Raw genomic sequence first — 16,230 nt, forward strand, 5'->3', positions numbered from 1 at the left:
TCATTCATCACTTTCAAGTCTAATTACTAAGCCATTTCCCTCTTGGCAACCTCTAATGGCCAGAAGAATTAGGTTTTACATAGTCAGGATACCAAGGAATAACAAATACCCATAATTCTTCGCAGCTGTGCAATTTGTTAAGAGACTCGAGCTCTGAGCAGGGAAGGGATTACTGAGAGGCAAACATTCCTCTCCATGTGCTGCTGTATCTGGACCAGTTCTGCGGGGCTCCTTTTTGCAGTCTCTCCTCCAAAGAGTTCTGACATCAACTTGCAAAAGCAAGGGGAAAAAAACAAAACAAAACAAAACAGCAGCAGTTCATGGAACCTATCATTAATTACAGCCCCAGAACGACAGAGAAGATGTTGTGCATCACACAGTTTAGTTGAAATACGCCAAGCAGTAAGTTGCCTGAGCTTCTTCCACAGTACCAACCACAGCGAAGGAGAATTCACTATCAAAAGTCTTCCTGGTTTTCAGGAAGTCTTAATTCCTTAATTCCTATCTTAATGTCACCATCTATCCTACTCTAAACTCACTCTATACCTCTGCTTTCCCCTCCACCTTTTCATTTCTAGACTTATCATTTATTCTTTGGAATCAGTTTTAGTACATGCTTCCCCTTTTCCTTGTCAGTCCGTGCAAACCCTATTCTTATCTTGTTTTTGTTTAATTTTTATTTCTCTCTAAGCTTCCTCTAAAACCTCAACATAAACCAGAGCGAAAAGTCTTCCAAGAGGGCTTAGATACGCTGGGAAGAGAATTAAAATTACAGAATTATGGCTTGGGACTGTAAAATAAATAAAACACTGTGGCAGACCTGAATTCAGCTACAGTGTTTGCCATGGCTTGCGCGGTGACAGACGCTCCACTGAGTGGTGCAAACAGGAAGATTCTCTAGTTTTGTTGATCTACCTGCAACTGGCTACAATCAATTAGCAAGTCTATTAATCTGTATGTGCTTGCTGATGAGAAGGGATTGTTCAGAGATCTCTACAGAGAGTTGGGAGCAAAACATTTATGCGTTTCAAACCCACAAGCTTTAGTCAAATTTAAACAAGTACTAATGGGTCAATAAATATTTGGCAAAGCGCTCTGAAGAGCCTTAGCATTAAGCAATTAATGTTACTTCACATCTGCGTATCAGATCTGAACTATGCACAAAACTGCTCTCACAGCTTACAGAAAAGCACCAACCGTTATCTATTGACACATCCTGTGAGGACCAGGAGAGGGTACCTGTCCAGGGAGTTCTGAGATGCACAAACCTCACAGCCCACAAAATCCTAAGATTTAAACTAAGAAGAAAATCTTTTCCAAAGTTGTACCACAGAGAGTTTTTCCACTGCCAAGACAGAGAAAACCAATTCAACCAACAAAGGGGATAGGGAGACAATATAAACAGGTGTTTCCTTGAAAACTTCACTATGGCTAGTAACACTACAGGAAATGGATCTCCAGAGGCCACAAATCATTAGCATCTCTAATGCATTTGCAAATTCCTACTGTGCAAAGTCAGCCTGTAAAAAAAGGTCATTTCTAATAAGTGCCTTGTCTGGTTTCCTACACCATTTAATTTCAGATGAATTTTATGAGAACTCTGCTACATATTTTACCTCCCATCTGGTTCAGATTTGACAATGAAATATTTGTGTGTCCCACCCTGTTCTTTTTAAAGCTCCAAAACCAGATGTCTCCAGCGCAACATGACTGCAGCAGGTCATACCACATTCTTCAGCAAGCTGTGCCAGGCCTACTACCCCCCACAGACAGTTCCAGGTAAGGTAAAATTAGGTTATTTACCCCCTAAAAGAATAAAACAAATAAACAAACTCAATGCCTTTGGGGCATGGGGTGAAAAGGCTGATTAAAATGCACTGCGTCTTATTCTTCCAAAAGGTTTTATCTTGATGAAGCAGTGTTTCTGAAAGCTAAACACATTAACATTTCAGCAAGGGGAAATTTTTTTCTTCCTATTGGCTTGATTCCAGCACACATTTTTGCAGCTTCCCTATTGCGATAAGCAGGCAGGTGTTTCAGTGCATGCCACAGGTTGGCTAGCATTTCTAGGAAGTTTACAGATTTCACAGTTGCATACACTGTATTACGAGAAGGATGCTGATGAAGACATATCAGCTTTTGCAGTTGCAACAGAAAACGTGTTCATTTGTTAGCAGTTTCAGAGGGCAGCTCTGTGCTGCTCAAGATGCCATCTCCTGTTACGTAAACAGTTTCAGTTGCTGAAATATCAGAAGGACTGATGTCATATACCCTTTTCTGCAGATACTAATGGCCCCCTCGCAACACAGGGAGATCTGTATGGATGCTGAGGTAGCTCCTTTTCCAAAAACACAATGGAAATCTGACTTTGAACTACAGAAATACTTCCTACATGCCTACATTTCATAGTTCTTCATGCAAACCTAACAAAACAGGAAAAGAAAAACAACAAAAAGTCACGTACTCATTTACTAGAAAAAGTATTTTATGGAAAGATATTCCCAAGAACAACTCCTTCCATAACCAGCCAAATCTTAAATGCCATTGTAGCTAACAAAGCCTCCTATAATCCTCCTTCAGACAGACGTTAAACACCTCTCATAATCAACAAAAGGAAGGATATTTTAGTAAGACTGTCAGCTGTTTGCACAAGAATCCCTTTTTAAGGTCAAAATTCCCAGAACTATTTCTGGAAGTTTTTCCCTTGGCAAAAAGCTTAAATGTTTAAATTTAAGCATATGGGTAATCTCTTTGGATATTCCAAAGTTATAACATAAGATCATCTCCTTTTCTTGACAGAGACATTATATTAGGACAGTGCAACAACCTTGGGAAAAGAAAGGAGTTGGTTAATGGAAATAACTGCAGGTTAAAACCACAGTAAAGAGCCCAAGGGAGTGGGAACCAACAGAATTCTTCCTGCTCGTGACATGAGAAAGTAGGAACTCCACCAACTTACCTGTTTATACCAAGTTAAATATGCTTGAGTAGAAGTCACAAACACTACTCTTTTGCATGTGGAATGAAATATATTTAATAAAATAATTCTAGAAAATAATACACTTGAGATTGCACAATGTAAAAGTAATTTATCAGAAAATAACATCTGTGATTTTCATAACAGAATTACTTACTTTCCCCTTTCAACTGCCAAGGCATCTATTTCATCAAAGAAAAGAATCGAAGGAGACACCATTCTGGCTTTCCTAAAGATCTAGAAAAACAACAATGGTGCACTCAGTTTTAAGGGGCTGACGTTTCTTACATAATGCTATCACCACTGTACACCCCAAAAGCTACAGAGCATCACAGAAGAGACATAAGACACACAAGAGACATTTTTTTAAAAGCACACCTTTCAGTAGGTACACATGATTCTGTGTGATAAGGCTTATAGTAAAGTTGCTACTGGAGCCTAAATTGGACGTGCATCATGAGGTCGGTGCAGGAGAAAGTTAAACCCCACACAGACCCCTCCTGTTTTGTTTTGTTTTTAAACTTAAACCAAAATGAGTTTTTGGGGGAAATTTAAAGGTAACCTTATAAGCACAGAAGAATTTGAATGCCAAGACAGCCTGTACTTTCTCACCTCTCTCACTGCTCGTTCCGACTCACCAACATATTTATTCATCAGTTCAGGTCCCTACAAAATAAAATAAAAAAAAAAAAAGTTTTAAAAATGTTAACATCTCAAATGTTCAGTGTCACACACTGCCAGTGCTGTGATACTGACGGCCCTACGAGGAATTCTGATAATTTGCCACTAACAAAGGTCTCATTCGTGCACTTTCAGACTTACCTTCTACCCATACCAAGTACACCTCCATTTGTTACAGCAAGTAACTGCTTGTAGGTTAGTCCTCTAACTGTAACGCTTACCTACTACTCTTATGTGAAAAAACAGTAACCAAAAACAACAAAGGCATCAGTGGCTCTTAGAAGTCTTTGGATCGACAACAGAAACAAGGGGCCTGTAAGTCAGTTGAAAAAGATGAATTGCAGAAAAGCATTTACTTATACAGTCAACGTGCTCCCTATCTAGCCAAGCACAAAAACAGCAACCTAAGCCCATACCTAGCAGAACTTCTTTGAATCTGATAGCTTGCAGGTCCAGAGAGAAGCAGCTGCCACAGCAGCACACCTGAAACCCATCTATGAGGGCTCTATCCCTAGTGAGAAAGCTGTTCAGTGTCTTCACTGATTTGCATTCCATCTCCTCTTTGCTGAGGCTGCCAAGCACAATTATTAGTGCCAGCTGCTGCCGTGCCTGTTTATACTCACATCCCTGTCCACCAGGAACAGATTGGAGACCACAGGGTCAACATTCAAGTCTCGAGCCAGTACTTACAATTACAAAAAGCATAACAATGAAGATTTCTCAGAGCATTTTCTGTTTTGCTGTATCCTGTAGGATAGGCTGCTAAAATAATGCTTCTTAATGGGACTAAGATTCTCGTGGGATTAGTAATGACTCATTGACTTCAGCCTGGTTTGCATCAACACTGACCTACAGCCATGACCAGCAATGATTATCCACTGCCCTGAACAAAATGAGCCAGTGGCTTCAGGCTGTTTTCCAGGGAACAGGTGCCCTCATAATTTCACCAGCAGCAATGACATCCTTCTTCACAGCTGGAAAACTGCACAGCCTTCCTGTGCTTCAGTGCTGTGAGTCCCTTCAGGCAACACTCTGCTCTAAGCTGTATGACAGCTTCAAACAACAGCTATGCTGGAATTAAAATGTGTGGCAGATGCATGCTTAGACACTGACAGTGACAGAGCTTCTGGTGCAACCTCTCCCTCAGTGGGGCTGTCTGGACTTTGTACCCGGACCAGCAGAAAAAAAGATTAGCTTCTCCAAAAATGCAGCACAAACTGTTCTCATGCAGTCTCCCATCTCCTCAGCTATTTTCATTGCAGTAAAACTTAGCGCACTGACTTTATCCTGACACTGGCACCACTGGAAAGCACCTTTGCAAATGTTCTGTGAATAATGTGTACTCTAATAAGAAAAGCACAAGTTATCTGGCATCAGCAAAGCGTACTGGTTATGTCATAGTTTTCCATTTTCTTTTATTTTTTAGTGTTGTCCATTAACCCATAGGACCAGGTGGGATAGAGCAGCAGCCAGCCATAGTGTACCATGTGGGTAAAGTCAAACTGTGTAAGGGCTGAAGAAGAATACTGCTCATCTTTCCAGAAAAAGCCTGGAATGATACAGCTAGCACTGTGTCCATCCTTCAGCCTTCACCCCCAAAACAACTGCTGCAGCAGCTGATGTTGAAGTGTCACCTGCAGGCTTTCTACAACTTCAGAATTTGAGTCTGTCAGATACCCGCAGAGAAACAGAACCATTCAGACACGTAAGCCAGGAAAGAAAAAGATGGAAAAAATAAGGTGAGAGAAATCTGAGGCTATTTCCACTGTGGACCCCAAAGACAAGAAGTGTGCAGCCGGTTTTGCAGAAGAGGCTCACAGAGACAGCATCCAGCTGCCCTGGGCCCTTACCATTCGTCATGTTCATTGCAGATGAGGAATCTGATAGTGCAGGCCTAACAAATCCTTAAGAAACAGGAGAGCAGCTTTCTCCTTCTGTCTAGCTTTTTGTCAAACCCAGCTGACGCACTGAGAACCCTCTACCCACAGATTTCTATTACTTGCTCTTCCTTGAAATGTCTTTCTGACGCCCTTATTCTTAAAAGGGATCTTGATCCACATCAATATTCTCATGGAAGCCAACATCATACACATCAGTGCCACTGGGGTACTCCTCTAGTATGACAAACAACATCAAGTAGTCTGACATTTCTTTTGTCTGAGCAAAAAATACTTAAAACTAAAACTACTCCCTTTGAGCTTTAATGTGAAATATAATTTCAGATGCTTGGAGTTCTATTTTTAATTAAGCATTAAAGTATATGATCAAGGTAACATCAAAGCAATAAATGCTGTTTAAAATGTTTCCAAAGAGAATTATTTGAATGCATGGTTTTGCTGTAAGCTTTGACTTGAAGCTTTTATCCATTTCTCCCTTTATTAAGCAGTAACTCTGGGCGAATGACCACTACGTATTAATGACCTGTGCCTCCTCAAGGAGTATTTCATGAAAGTTGATTTGAAGAAGGTCTCAGAGTTCACCACTCATTAACAATACCAAAACGGCCAGTCAGAACCATGGTGTTTATTACAAGCAGCTTGGAACTGTTATTATACGTGGCAATAAAGGGAAAAGACTCCAAACTAAGAGAAAGAGCACACTAAAGAATAATTGGCATACGGTTCATCTAATGCAAACACTTAAAACCACAACACAAAAACTAGAAATGTTCAAAGAAGTTGGATGTAGAAATTGGATGTAGAAATTGAATTGGGTTAGCTTCAGTACAACCTGAGCTGAACCTTCTGCCTTGCCCTGTGTGAAAACGTGCTGTCCTCTAGCAGGGATTGAGGGCCATTCTTCCAAAGGATCCATCCATATGCCAAGCAGCCACCAAAAGACACTGGCTGACAGCTGAGCACTGATTCAAATTTTCTGAAGGTTCAACTTCTCTTTCCAGAGAAGCTTCCTTAGCAGTTGGAAACTGTTCAAGAAATACCAGGAATATATATTTTTTTCTATTTTTCAGTGCTTTTCTAATGCTTCAAAAATCAAATGATATGAACTGCAGTTAGTCAGCAAATTGACAGCTGGTGAAACATCATCTTTGGCCTGGACATGACCACATTGATTCAATTAAAAGTTGCTGATATATGACAGAGAGGCATTAGGAACAACTGGCACAGTTCAATGATGCGTAGCTCTGTTCTCTTCTGCAACACAAAACCCTCCATATGAAAGGACATGAAGAAATAAAACCTGTTCCTTCTGGTCATTTGCACAGTGCCTTCAAAACCAGCAAAACATTTGGAGAAGGAAGTTGGCAGAAGTCGCTGTAGCATAGCCGTGTGTGTAATCATACAATTTGTGAGCTATGATCCAGAGCAATAGTACAAAACTTGCCAATTCAGGCACACTGCATACTGCTGGCTTTTATTTATTCAGCCTCAAAGCAGAGAATTTCCATACATGCACTGTTGAAAGACCATCCTGTCCTGATTTACAAGATGCATGACCCCCCTGTCATGAAACCTCCCACTTGTTTATGGCCTGGATTGGGTGTGGATTTTTCTTTGATACTGGTATTGGTTTTGTTTTGTTGGATTTTTTTTTCCAAAAACAAGAAAAAGAAAATGCATTTTAAATACAATCAGAATAAGCTCAAAAGATTAACTGCACAAATGATAAAACCTCTGTGTACAGGCTACAACACGAGATAAGCTTATGTGCATTTTGTTATGACAGAAGGTCACAGTGTTTTAAACTTCAAGAGCAACATCTGGTATCCCTGAAGTTAAAGAGTATTGGTAATTTTTCTAATCAGTACTTAAAGTCACTTGGGGACTTCTTTTTTTTCCCACCTGAAAATACTAGGGCAATTACTTTCAACTGATAGAAATCCTCACTCTTTCTCTCTCTCTCTCTTTATATATACGTATATATATATATATGTATATATATATACATTCATATAGACAGATAGATAGATATATTACTGTTTTGACAATCAACTAAGTTATGTACTTATGTTTCTTGAGCCAGATAGACACGGCTCCAGATTTCTTCAGCAATACAGGTTTGTTGTCTGCTCTCTTCCAAATTTCCACCATAACCACACATGAAGGTTCTAGGCTCTAACAAAGACACATTAAAATGTGTTAACTATGGAGTGCAATTCATTTTTTTTTTTAAATACTAAGAATTAGAGAATCTCTATCACCTCCTACAGATTATTACTCCGTAATATTTAATGCATAGTCTCTTCTTTGTCACATTTGAAGTAGAAACAATTCAACAGACATGAAAACATCAGTCACATATTTAATTTCAAATTAAGTGTCTAGAAGCTGTGAAGCTCAAAAGAAAAAAAAAAGAAAGAAAATCTTCATGTTAATTCTCAGCAGTTCTCAGCTGCTCAGAATGCATACCTCAGATCAAGCTCACTTGCCTGCATTCAGACGCTGGCACCTGAGCTAGGAATTTACGGTAGCTGACCTGGACAGGCAGACATCTACCTTGTAGATGTGATCCACCTTGCTCTGATGTGCTGATTTCTCACCAGGCTGCTGGAGCAGCGTGGAGGGCCAGCTTTGAGGAGCATGGCTTGATCCCAGCCACCACCAGTACAGCTTTCATGGAGTCAGATCCAATATTCTGTCTGGTTTTGTTTTCCTCCCCAGCTTCATGGCAATGTAAGTGAGCAACCTGCTATCACAACACTAACTGTTTTCGAAGGAACTCAGAAATCAGTTACTTTGCATGTTAAGCTGCACCACAGAAAAATATTTGTTTATAAAGCAGAGTTTATTTGCTTGACAAGAATAAAACCTGCCTCTTCTCTTCAATGCTGTTTGATGACTTAACCTGCACCACTCTGATTCTCAGCAGCCCAGAAGCCCCAGGCCCAGCACGCTCGCCATTTTAAATACTTCCTCTTCCCCTGCCCACCATACCAAAGGACATTAAAAAAAAACTTGTTGGCAAGATTTACAGTGTGGTGCCTTAAAAATTTCAAATTAGACAGGTTTTTGTAGGCTCCAAAATATCTCAGGGAGTAGGCTGGCAAAAGACTGTGAACTGCAGCCCTTGCAATTATGGTTCTAATAGAAAAGGGGGAAGAAAACAGAGACAGGAGATTATCTCTGAATCATTTTATGTCTGCACATTCTCTGTTGGAAAGCTTATGGTAAGAATGGATGAATGCCTTATTTTTTGTTGGGTAAAACATGCAGATAGCCTGAGGATCCAAAGTGTTCATTAATGTACCTCAAATTGCTATCCTTTGTGGAAAACGTTAAACATCAGAAAATTTTCCTAATATACTTTGTTTCCTTATCAGATAATTAACTAGTGTGGTACTGTAAATGTGTTACTACAAATCCTTTTGCAAGCTTTATCAAATGTTTGCCAGAGTTTCACATAAAACCACAAGGCTTCTTCGTCTTAAAATGTGTTGCTCAGCTATTAACAGCCACCCCAGCGTTATTTCATCCTTTGGCTCACTGAAATCCCTGTCAGAAGGCAAACTATCTTCCCAAATTCAGTGACAGTTCTTCGCACAGCACAGCAGTCAGCCTTTCCAAGCCTCATTAATCTGTTTGAACTTCCCCAGCCAAGAGCTGAAGGGAAAAGCAGAGGAAACTTCAATTGGAAAATATTTTGACGTAATTGACCCAGACGACAAACTAAACTTAAGCACATGTCAAGCACAGGGAATGGTACAAAAGCATCTGCGGGGCAATACAGGAAGTTAAATCAAGCCAAGGTGAAATCAGACCTCTGAGAACACAGTATATTTTTGTAATTACTGCTAATTGAGAAAAGAAAAAATGCCTTCAGCCCAAGCTCTTAAGTAACAGGAAAAAAACATTTCTACGTCGGGAATATTTTCTTCTATTTGTTTTCTCCTCTGGCACAGTTGGAGCTCCTAACCAACAAAACTGCTATTTTAGAGCAAAGTAGTACGTATCACCTGCACCACTGATTTGCCTGGTGATAACTACTTACCATCACAGGTTTTGTTGGTCGTTGCTTTTGGTTTTAAATATTGTTTCCATGTTTCAATAGGCTTACAACAATCACCAAGTCTCACTAGGAGAGCTGAACTCTTTTGCTGAATTTTGGAAATCTAAGTTTTCTGAAAGGTTAGGCTGGGTTTTTTTGGCTGTATGATTACATGAGTTTTCACTTTAGTTTTGATTTTAAAGAGAAAATATATTAAGAAGCACTGAGCAGCAAGAGGAAAAATGATGCGACTAAAACCATTACAAGCACATAGAAGTTCTTAGTATTGATTTAGTAAACTCAAGTAATCTGCATGTTGCACAGAAGCAGCACTCAGAATCCCTTGTTGATACAACACAGAGCAAAGCCTTCTGAATTTAGCAGGAAGTCTCCCTCTGACTTTAGTGAGCTGAGTAGTGCGTGATGCCATCAACAATATACATCCCCTCTGGGTACACTGCATCCTGGGATCATGACAACTCAAAGGGCAAAAGAATTCCCAATCCCTGTGGCACTTTTGGGACCACCAAGTGCTGCAGATGAGCCTATCAGCTTTACAATATAAGAGGAAACGTCAGCGTTCATTTTGAAATAGGCAAAAACCAAAAAGCACAATTGTTTTCTTGGCTGCAAAGTTAATTACATAGATACCATAACAACGGAGAGATAAAAACGTAGTTTTTCTACAAGGTGCTTCCCAGAAAACCAAGGGAAAATCCACAAAGAAAAGTAATAGTCACAAGTTTATTAACACAATGATATAAGATCTCCTAAAAAATAGGAATAAAAAAATCCAGAGGGCAGGCATAGCAGACCCAAACAAATGAAGGTGTGAGACAAATGCAGATAAAATTACCCTAATTTCCCAATCTTTGAAATAAAGCAAGATATCAAAGTTTCCTCCAAAAATGTCCTTACAGTAACACTTTGAAATCTTAGTGGTCTAATCAACAGACACCTCAAAAAAGCAGCTAGTCAACGCTGACACTAAACATGGGAAGTGTTAAATTAGCACAGAGAAATAATCACCAAGTAAGCAGACAAAAGAGAAGGGGGGAGGAGGGGGGAGAATCACAGAAACAATGCAGTAATGTTCAATTTCAGAATATTAGACCGCATCTAAAGCAAAAACGTCACAGAAAGAGCAGTATATAACAACAGAAGGGTGTCAGCATCCTAGCAGAAGTTGAAAATCACATCCCCCATCCTAATAAGGTTTATAGGCATAATATCTGCATAGGATTTTCCCACTGGTAGAAGAAATGCATAAAATGCACCTCTGAGAAAAAATACAAGCACGAAGGCAGCACAGGAATGCAGAGAAGACTGACAGAAGTAAGAATTAGACCTGATCAGAAAATATCAATAAACCAAGACTGAGGTTCAATCACTACGGAATGAAACCATTATACTAATTCACTCCTTCACCCAGTCTTCTGCCTGCTTATATCCATGACTACAAAACAGGAACAGCTCCCCTAGAAGTTGAGAAGAATTCAGCTGCCTTTTGGTAAGAGGTTTTGAGGAAAAAATGCATCAAGACAAACACTAAAACCCTGGGAAGCCTCAATGCTGTGAGAGATTTAGAAGAAGGGGTGATAGGAAGTAGCAGAAAGAGTCATTTCCTGGGAAACAGTTGAAAACCTCCTCCGGAGTAAATTTAGCAGATATATTGTATGCAGGACAAAGAAAGACAGTCGGTGAAGGAATAAAAATAAACAGTTCCCCTTAGGAATTGTAAAAACAAACAAGCAAAGCAGCCACTTTTCTCTGGAAAAGCGAAAGGTCACCAATCTCGATGAAAATACAGCTATAAAAAGTTTTGGAAAAGTATCAAAGAGCATGTTTACAAAAGGGCACATTCATTGTAATACTAACCATTCAAACTTCACAATAGATTTCAGGAGAGAACAGGATGCAACGTCAAACATCTGTTATCACATTATTTTCTTCGGCTCCTCTGCCCAGAAATTACATCTAGACTTCGCCTAGCTTCCAGACCATGTTAGAGACAAGTCAGACGTGCATTCGAGGCCACGCCGTGTGATCACGTCTAAGAAGGCACTGTGACAGCCAGTCACTCCAAAGACACTCGGAAACATCACGTTTTAGGAGATGACATACAGCCCAGATTAAGTACTTAATCTAACAGAGGCAGCTAGCCAAAGCAGAGAGACACTGCACATACACATCTGGACAATAGCACAGCGTCCTCCTGGACCAGAAGATGCCTGCTGCATCCCAGCGTGCTCACAGCCCTTCTGGAAAGAGATGGACTCACTGCACCCACGTGCCTTGAATGTGGTGTGCTCACACAGTAGGGCCATCTTCCAAAAACCACAGGTCCAACTAAGAGCCACGCATAACACATCCAGTTCCCTGTCAGGTTTCAGGCACAGGGAAGAGAGGTGGCACCCTGCCACGGCCTCATCCATCACCAGACCAATGCCTCCTGCCCATGGTCTGCTCCTGGGAAAGGCCAAAGAACCTGAACCCCCTGAACTATGCTGCAGGAGCACACGTATCCTACCGGCTGTACTGCAGACACTTTTCATCAAGATCACTCATTTGGAGCAGGACCAAGGAAGGAAGGCAGGTCTGAAAAGTAAATTATCACAAAACACTCTTCCATTTCAAAAATGCTGATATCGGTTACAGCGACAAAGATTTCAGACATAACAAAGGGAAAATTAACAAAACTACAAGAGAAAATATTTTGCTCAAAAAAAAAAAGATCATATTCATCTACTTTGGATTTATTGCAGGAGCACATGCAGTGGAAATGAATTCAAGGCTGTTGTGCTTTAAGAAGTGCTACAGACAATGATGTTTAACACATTTAGTGCATGATGGATGTTGCCTTTACTGTCCAGGAAGCAAATGTGAAGTTAGGGAAAATGGGCTACATTCCCTTCCTGGAGACAACCTATCCAAGGCTGGACACACTCCAGAGATGTGCCTCTTGAAACATCTGTACATCGAATATTTGACCACTTCCAGGGCAAGGAATTCAAGCCCACAGAGAACAAAAGGCATTTCCCTGAGGTAGCCCCTTCTGCTGCAGCTTGGCTGAGTCTGGGGGGTTACAGCCCCACAGCTGCAACCTGAAGAAATGCTGCATTACTGTATAAAAGCATTTCATGTCGGTGCACCTTCAGACACCTCACACTCAGCCCAGGCTATGCTTTATGTTCGGATGATACAGCTCCAGCAGGCACTTCACTGATGCAGTAAGACTGATGAAAGAACAAGTGACATCAACATTCATTTTTAATTGTTTGAGGGGTTTGTTTTTTGTTTGTTTGGTTGGTTTTTTTTTTCCAAATTGAAACTTTTATTTCCCTTCCTTTCAGGCATCAGTGCATTGGGCAAAACAAAGAAAGAATGTTTTCTTAAGCAGCACAGGAAGAAAAGGTTACCTTGTTTACCAGTAACTCCGGAGTACAAAGACCGACTTTGTCTTCATGGAAGGCAGGAAAGCCAGCATTTCTTAAGGGCTGAGGTTTCCAAGACCATTCTTGATGGTGTGACCGTGACCCAGAGGCCTGTCTGCAGCACCAGGAGGCACGTGCAGCAGAGGGCTGCAGGGTCAGTGCAACCACCTCTGTTTCCAGAGCTACGCTGGCAGTGTGACTGAAAGGACAGGCACAGGAGGGAGCTCTGTAGGGGCTAGCCACGCCAAAAGTTTTGTGAGTGAAGAGATGCTCAACAGAGAAGAATATGTGATCGTACTGTTGAGGAGACACTTTTAAAAGAAAAATACTTAAACAAATGTTTTTCCTTGCACTTCATTAACATTCTTACACAGCTGCAAGACTACTCCATGTGGAATCACTCTATCTTTTTTCCTTTCTATGCGTTGAAGATCCGTATTATTATTTAATAACTTCCATTCATGCATTTTCCATACAACCCACAGTAATCAATTATACTGTCTCACGGGCAATTTCTCTCTGCCTCTAAATGCTGATCCAAGAGTACTCCAGATATAACCAATTTTGCAAACTTTCAAATTCATGATAAAATAGAATGACTTTCCCTGAAAAAAACCCTAACTGAGCATGAGAAACCTGTAACAAAACATGGGTAGTATGATAAAGAAAGCGACCTTCCTGAGAAATAAAAATGAACAGAAGAGATGAGATGATATCTCCATGCAGGCAAGTAATTATTACAATAAGAATAGCTACCCACTATCTAGAGTTGCACTGTTTGTCTTTAGAATTTCATTGTTTCCATGAAAAAAAACTTAAAATAATGCCAATAATTAAGATTTTTCACTAGAATACAGAAGTATTTAAATGCTTTTGCAGTTTACTCTCCTATTCAACCTTATTTCTGTGCTTTGATAAAGAGAGAAAGAGAGAAAAAAAAGAGAAAGAAGGAAAGGGAGAAAGAGAGGGAGAGAAAGAGAGAGAAGTATCTAAGAAAGCAGTAGTCCTCTTCACAAGACAATACAAATGCTAAGAAATGCAAAGAGCTACTGGATTTTACCATTGGTAATTGATAAATTGTTGTTACCTGAGAGTTAAGAAACTCTAAGAATGAATGGCCTACCTTCACTGCCAAGAAGTTGAGGCCACTTTCATGAGCCAGAGCTTTTGCTATCATTGTTTTTGAGCATCCAGGAGGTCCGTAAAGCAGCACACCTTTTGGAGGCTGAATCCCCATTCGGATGAAGGAGTCGGGATGCTTGAGAGGCCATTCAACCGCCTGCTTCAATTTCAGCTTGACATCTTCTAGTCCTCCTATGTCTGACCAAGATACCTGCAAAGCAGACCATCTTTCTTATTATAAAAAATTTAAAAATGACAGCACGATCATCTAGGCAATAATGTTTTCTGTTATCACAAGTTACAACTCAGCTCTCTCCTTCACTCTGCTGATGCAGAAATTCTAAATTTGCTGTCTTCCTTGAAGATTTACATGAAGACAGCATGAGCCCAAGAAGGTTTTACTTAGTGCTGCTCTGGTCCTGGGTGTTTAACTTCAGTAAGCTCAACTTTTGTGCAGGGTTCATCCAGTTGCCAGCACCATCGCTCCTATCTATGACAGGAGCACTACAGTCTTGACTAGAAGCAGAAAAATAAACAAGCCACCAAACAAACAAATATCTATGAAAATAAAAAAATATTATTCAAACTCAACCGTAGTCAAATTTGCTCTGTTAAATACACAAGACAGACTTGTCAGAGATAACAAATATGTGCTTCCCAAAGCAGCAGACAGATCTAAAACATGCTACACATCTCCAGCTCAACACAAGACTGAAAATTTTACCCACATCCCCCATTCGTTCTTTGCTCTGTCACCATCCATTCCCATCCACCTTGAATATTAAACACGTCAAGACACACCTAAATGAAATGATCTTCTGTCTTAAAACACTCTTCAAAAAATTTACTAGACATAAATCACCATTCAATTCTGGAAAGTCAGCTAAACTTGAAAGACAAGCAGAATATCACCAAGAGGCAATGGATCACCTTTCTCTGTTGTCACTCCTGGCTCATCCTTGTTTCCCTGATACCAGAACACAAGAAACTAGAATTGGAAAGTCCCTAAACCAGGCAATTCAGTCTGTTACTAAGAGAAGGAAAAGGATCATTTGTAAGTGGTGCAAGGGCTTTTGTGTAAGTACAAGCATCTGCAAACCAACAAAATGTCTCCCAAATTGTTAGTCTTTGACATACATGAAAGTTACAAAGATTAAAGAAAAGTGAATGCAAAAGATCAACACACATGGGTCAACTCCTCAGAAGTATTCCAAGAGTAAGGGTTAACTGGAAGGTGAGCAGCTCGATCTGCTGCCAGCAGAACACCTCTCCCAAAGCAGGAATACGCAGCAGGCACTCTAGAAAAAAATCAGTTTTTTTCTTAGAAACCAACGGCTTCTGGTTCTCAAATAAATAATTACTTTATAGGCTTGACAAAGAATGAAATACGTAGAAGTGAGAGCCACTGCCCACTAAGAAGGGTCTGAGGCCAGGGGGCTGCTAAAGATTCTATTCCTTTATTGGGGCAGGAAAAGACCTAAAACAGAAAAGAAACAAATTCAGTTAAAGGTCAGAACAAAGAGAAGACTGAATAAGACCAGCAGAGTAACCAAGTAGCAGGGAGGAAAGGATTTTAATGGGAGCATTACCAAAGTGGCAGGACAGTTCTGGTAACTCAAAAGCCAACTTCTGCAACCTGGCAATACTCCTTCTTGAGGTGCTTTTTCAAAGTAGTAATGTAAAAACAACAAACAACAAAACCAACAACAACAACAACAAAACACTCTTTTGTGTTGTTGTTCCATAATACCAGTCCAGCAAGACTAGCCACACAATCAACTTAAAGAATGGCAGCAAATAAATGGAAATGGGCTGCACAAAAAGGTCTCTAGTTTTTATAGCTGCACTAGATGATCTTAGTGGTCTTTTCCAACCTTAATGATTCTGTGATTCTATGAAATGAAAGCATTTGTCTTAATTCAGTAAAAATAGTAAAGTGAGAAACTCCACAATGGTGTAGAAGCGAAGAGGGAAAGAGGAGCTCAAATTCATACCACCTAGCTTTGACCTGGGTACCTTGGGCTCCCAACACAGTCTAAAGATCTTCACAGAGCTGAAGGATGAAGACATTCA

At 40.2% G+C, this 16,230-nt stretch overlaps 1 protein-coding gene across 14 annotated transcripts in view; it reads right to left on the reverse strand.

The window, feature by feature from the left end:
- SPATA5 (spermatogenesis associated 5) overlaps positions 1–16,230 on the reverse strand; it is a 184,957-nt gene that overhangs the window by 138,721 nt on the left and 30,006 nt on the right. For 11 of the 14 annotated variants that reach the window (XR_005859365.1, XR_005859366.1, XR_005859364.1 and 8 more), the window contains exons 11-13: positions 14,159–14,368; positions 3,590–3,643; positions 3,135–3,214 (exon numbers count right to left, since the gene is read on the reverse strand). Coding sequence is in view for 7 of the 14 variants with exons in the window: in XM_004941204.5 (XP_004941261.3) it covers positions 3,135–3,214; positions 3,590–3,643; positions 14,159–14,368 (344 nt within the window). In the remaining 7 variants the exon portion in view is untranslated. The remainder of the gene's footprint in view (positions 1–3,134; positions 3,215–3,589; positions 3,644–14,158; positions 14,369–16,230) is intronic. The other 3 variants (XR_005859369.1, XR_005859370.2, XR_005859372.1) reach the window with 1 other exon arrangement.

The sequence above is a fragment of the Gallus gallus genome, chromosome 4, assembly GCF_016699485.2.
Source record: "Gallus gallus isolate bGalGal1 chromosome 4, bGalGal1.mat.broiler.GRCg7b, whole genome shotgun sequence".
NCBI classification, from domain to species: Eukaryota; Metazoa; Chordata; class Aves; order Galliformes; family Phasianidae; genus Gallus; species Gallus gallus.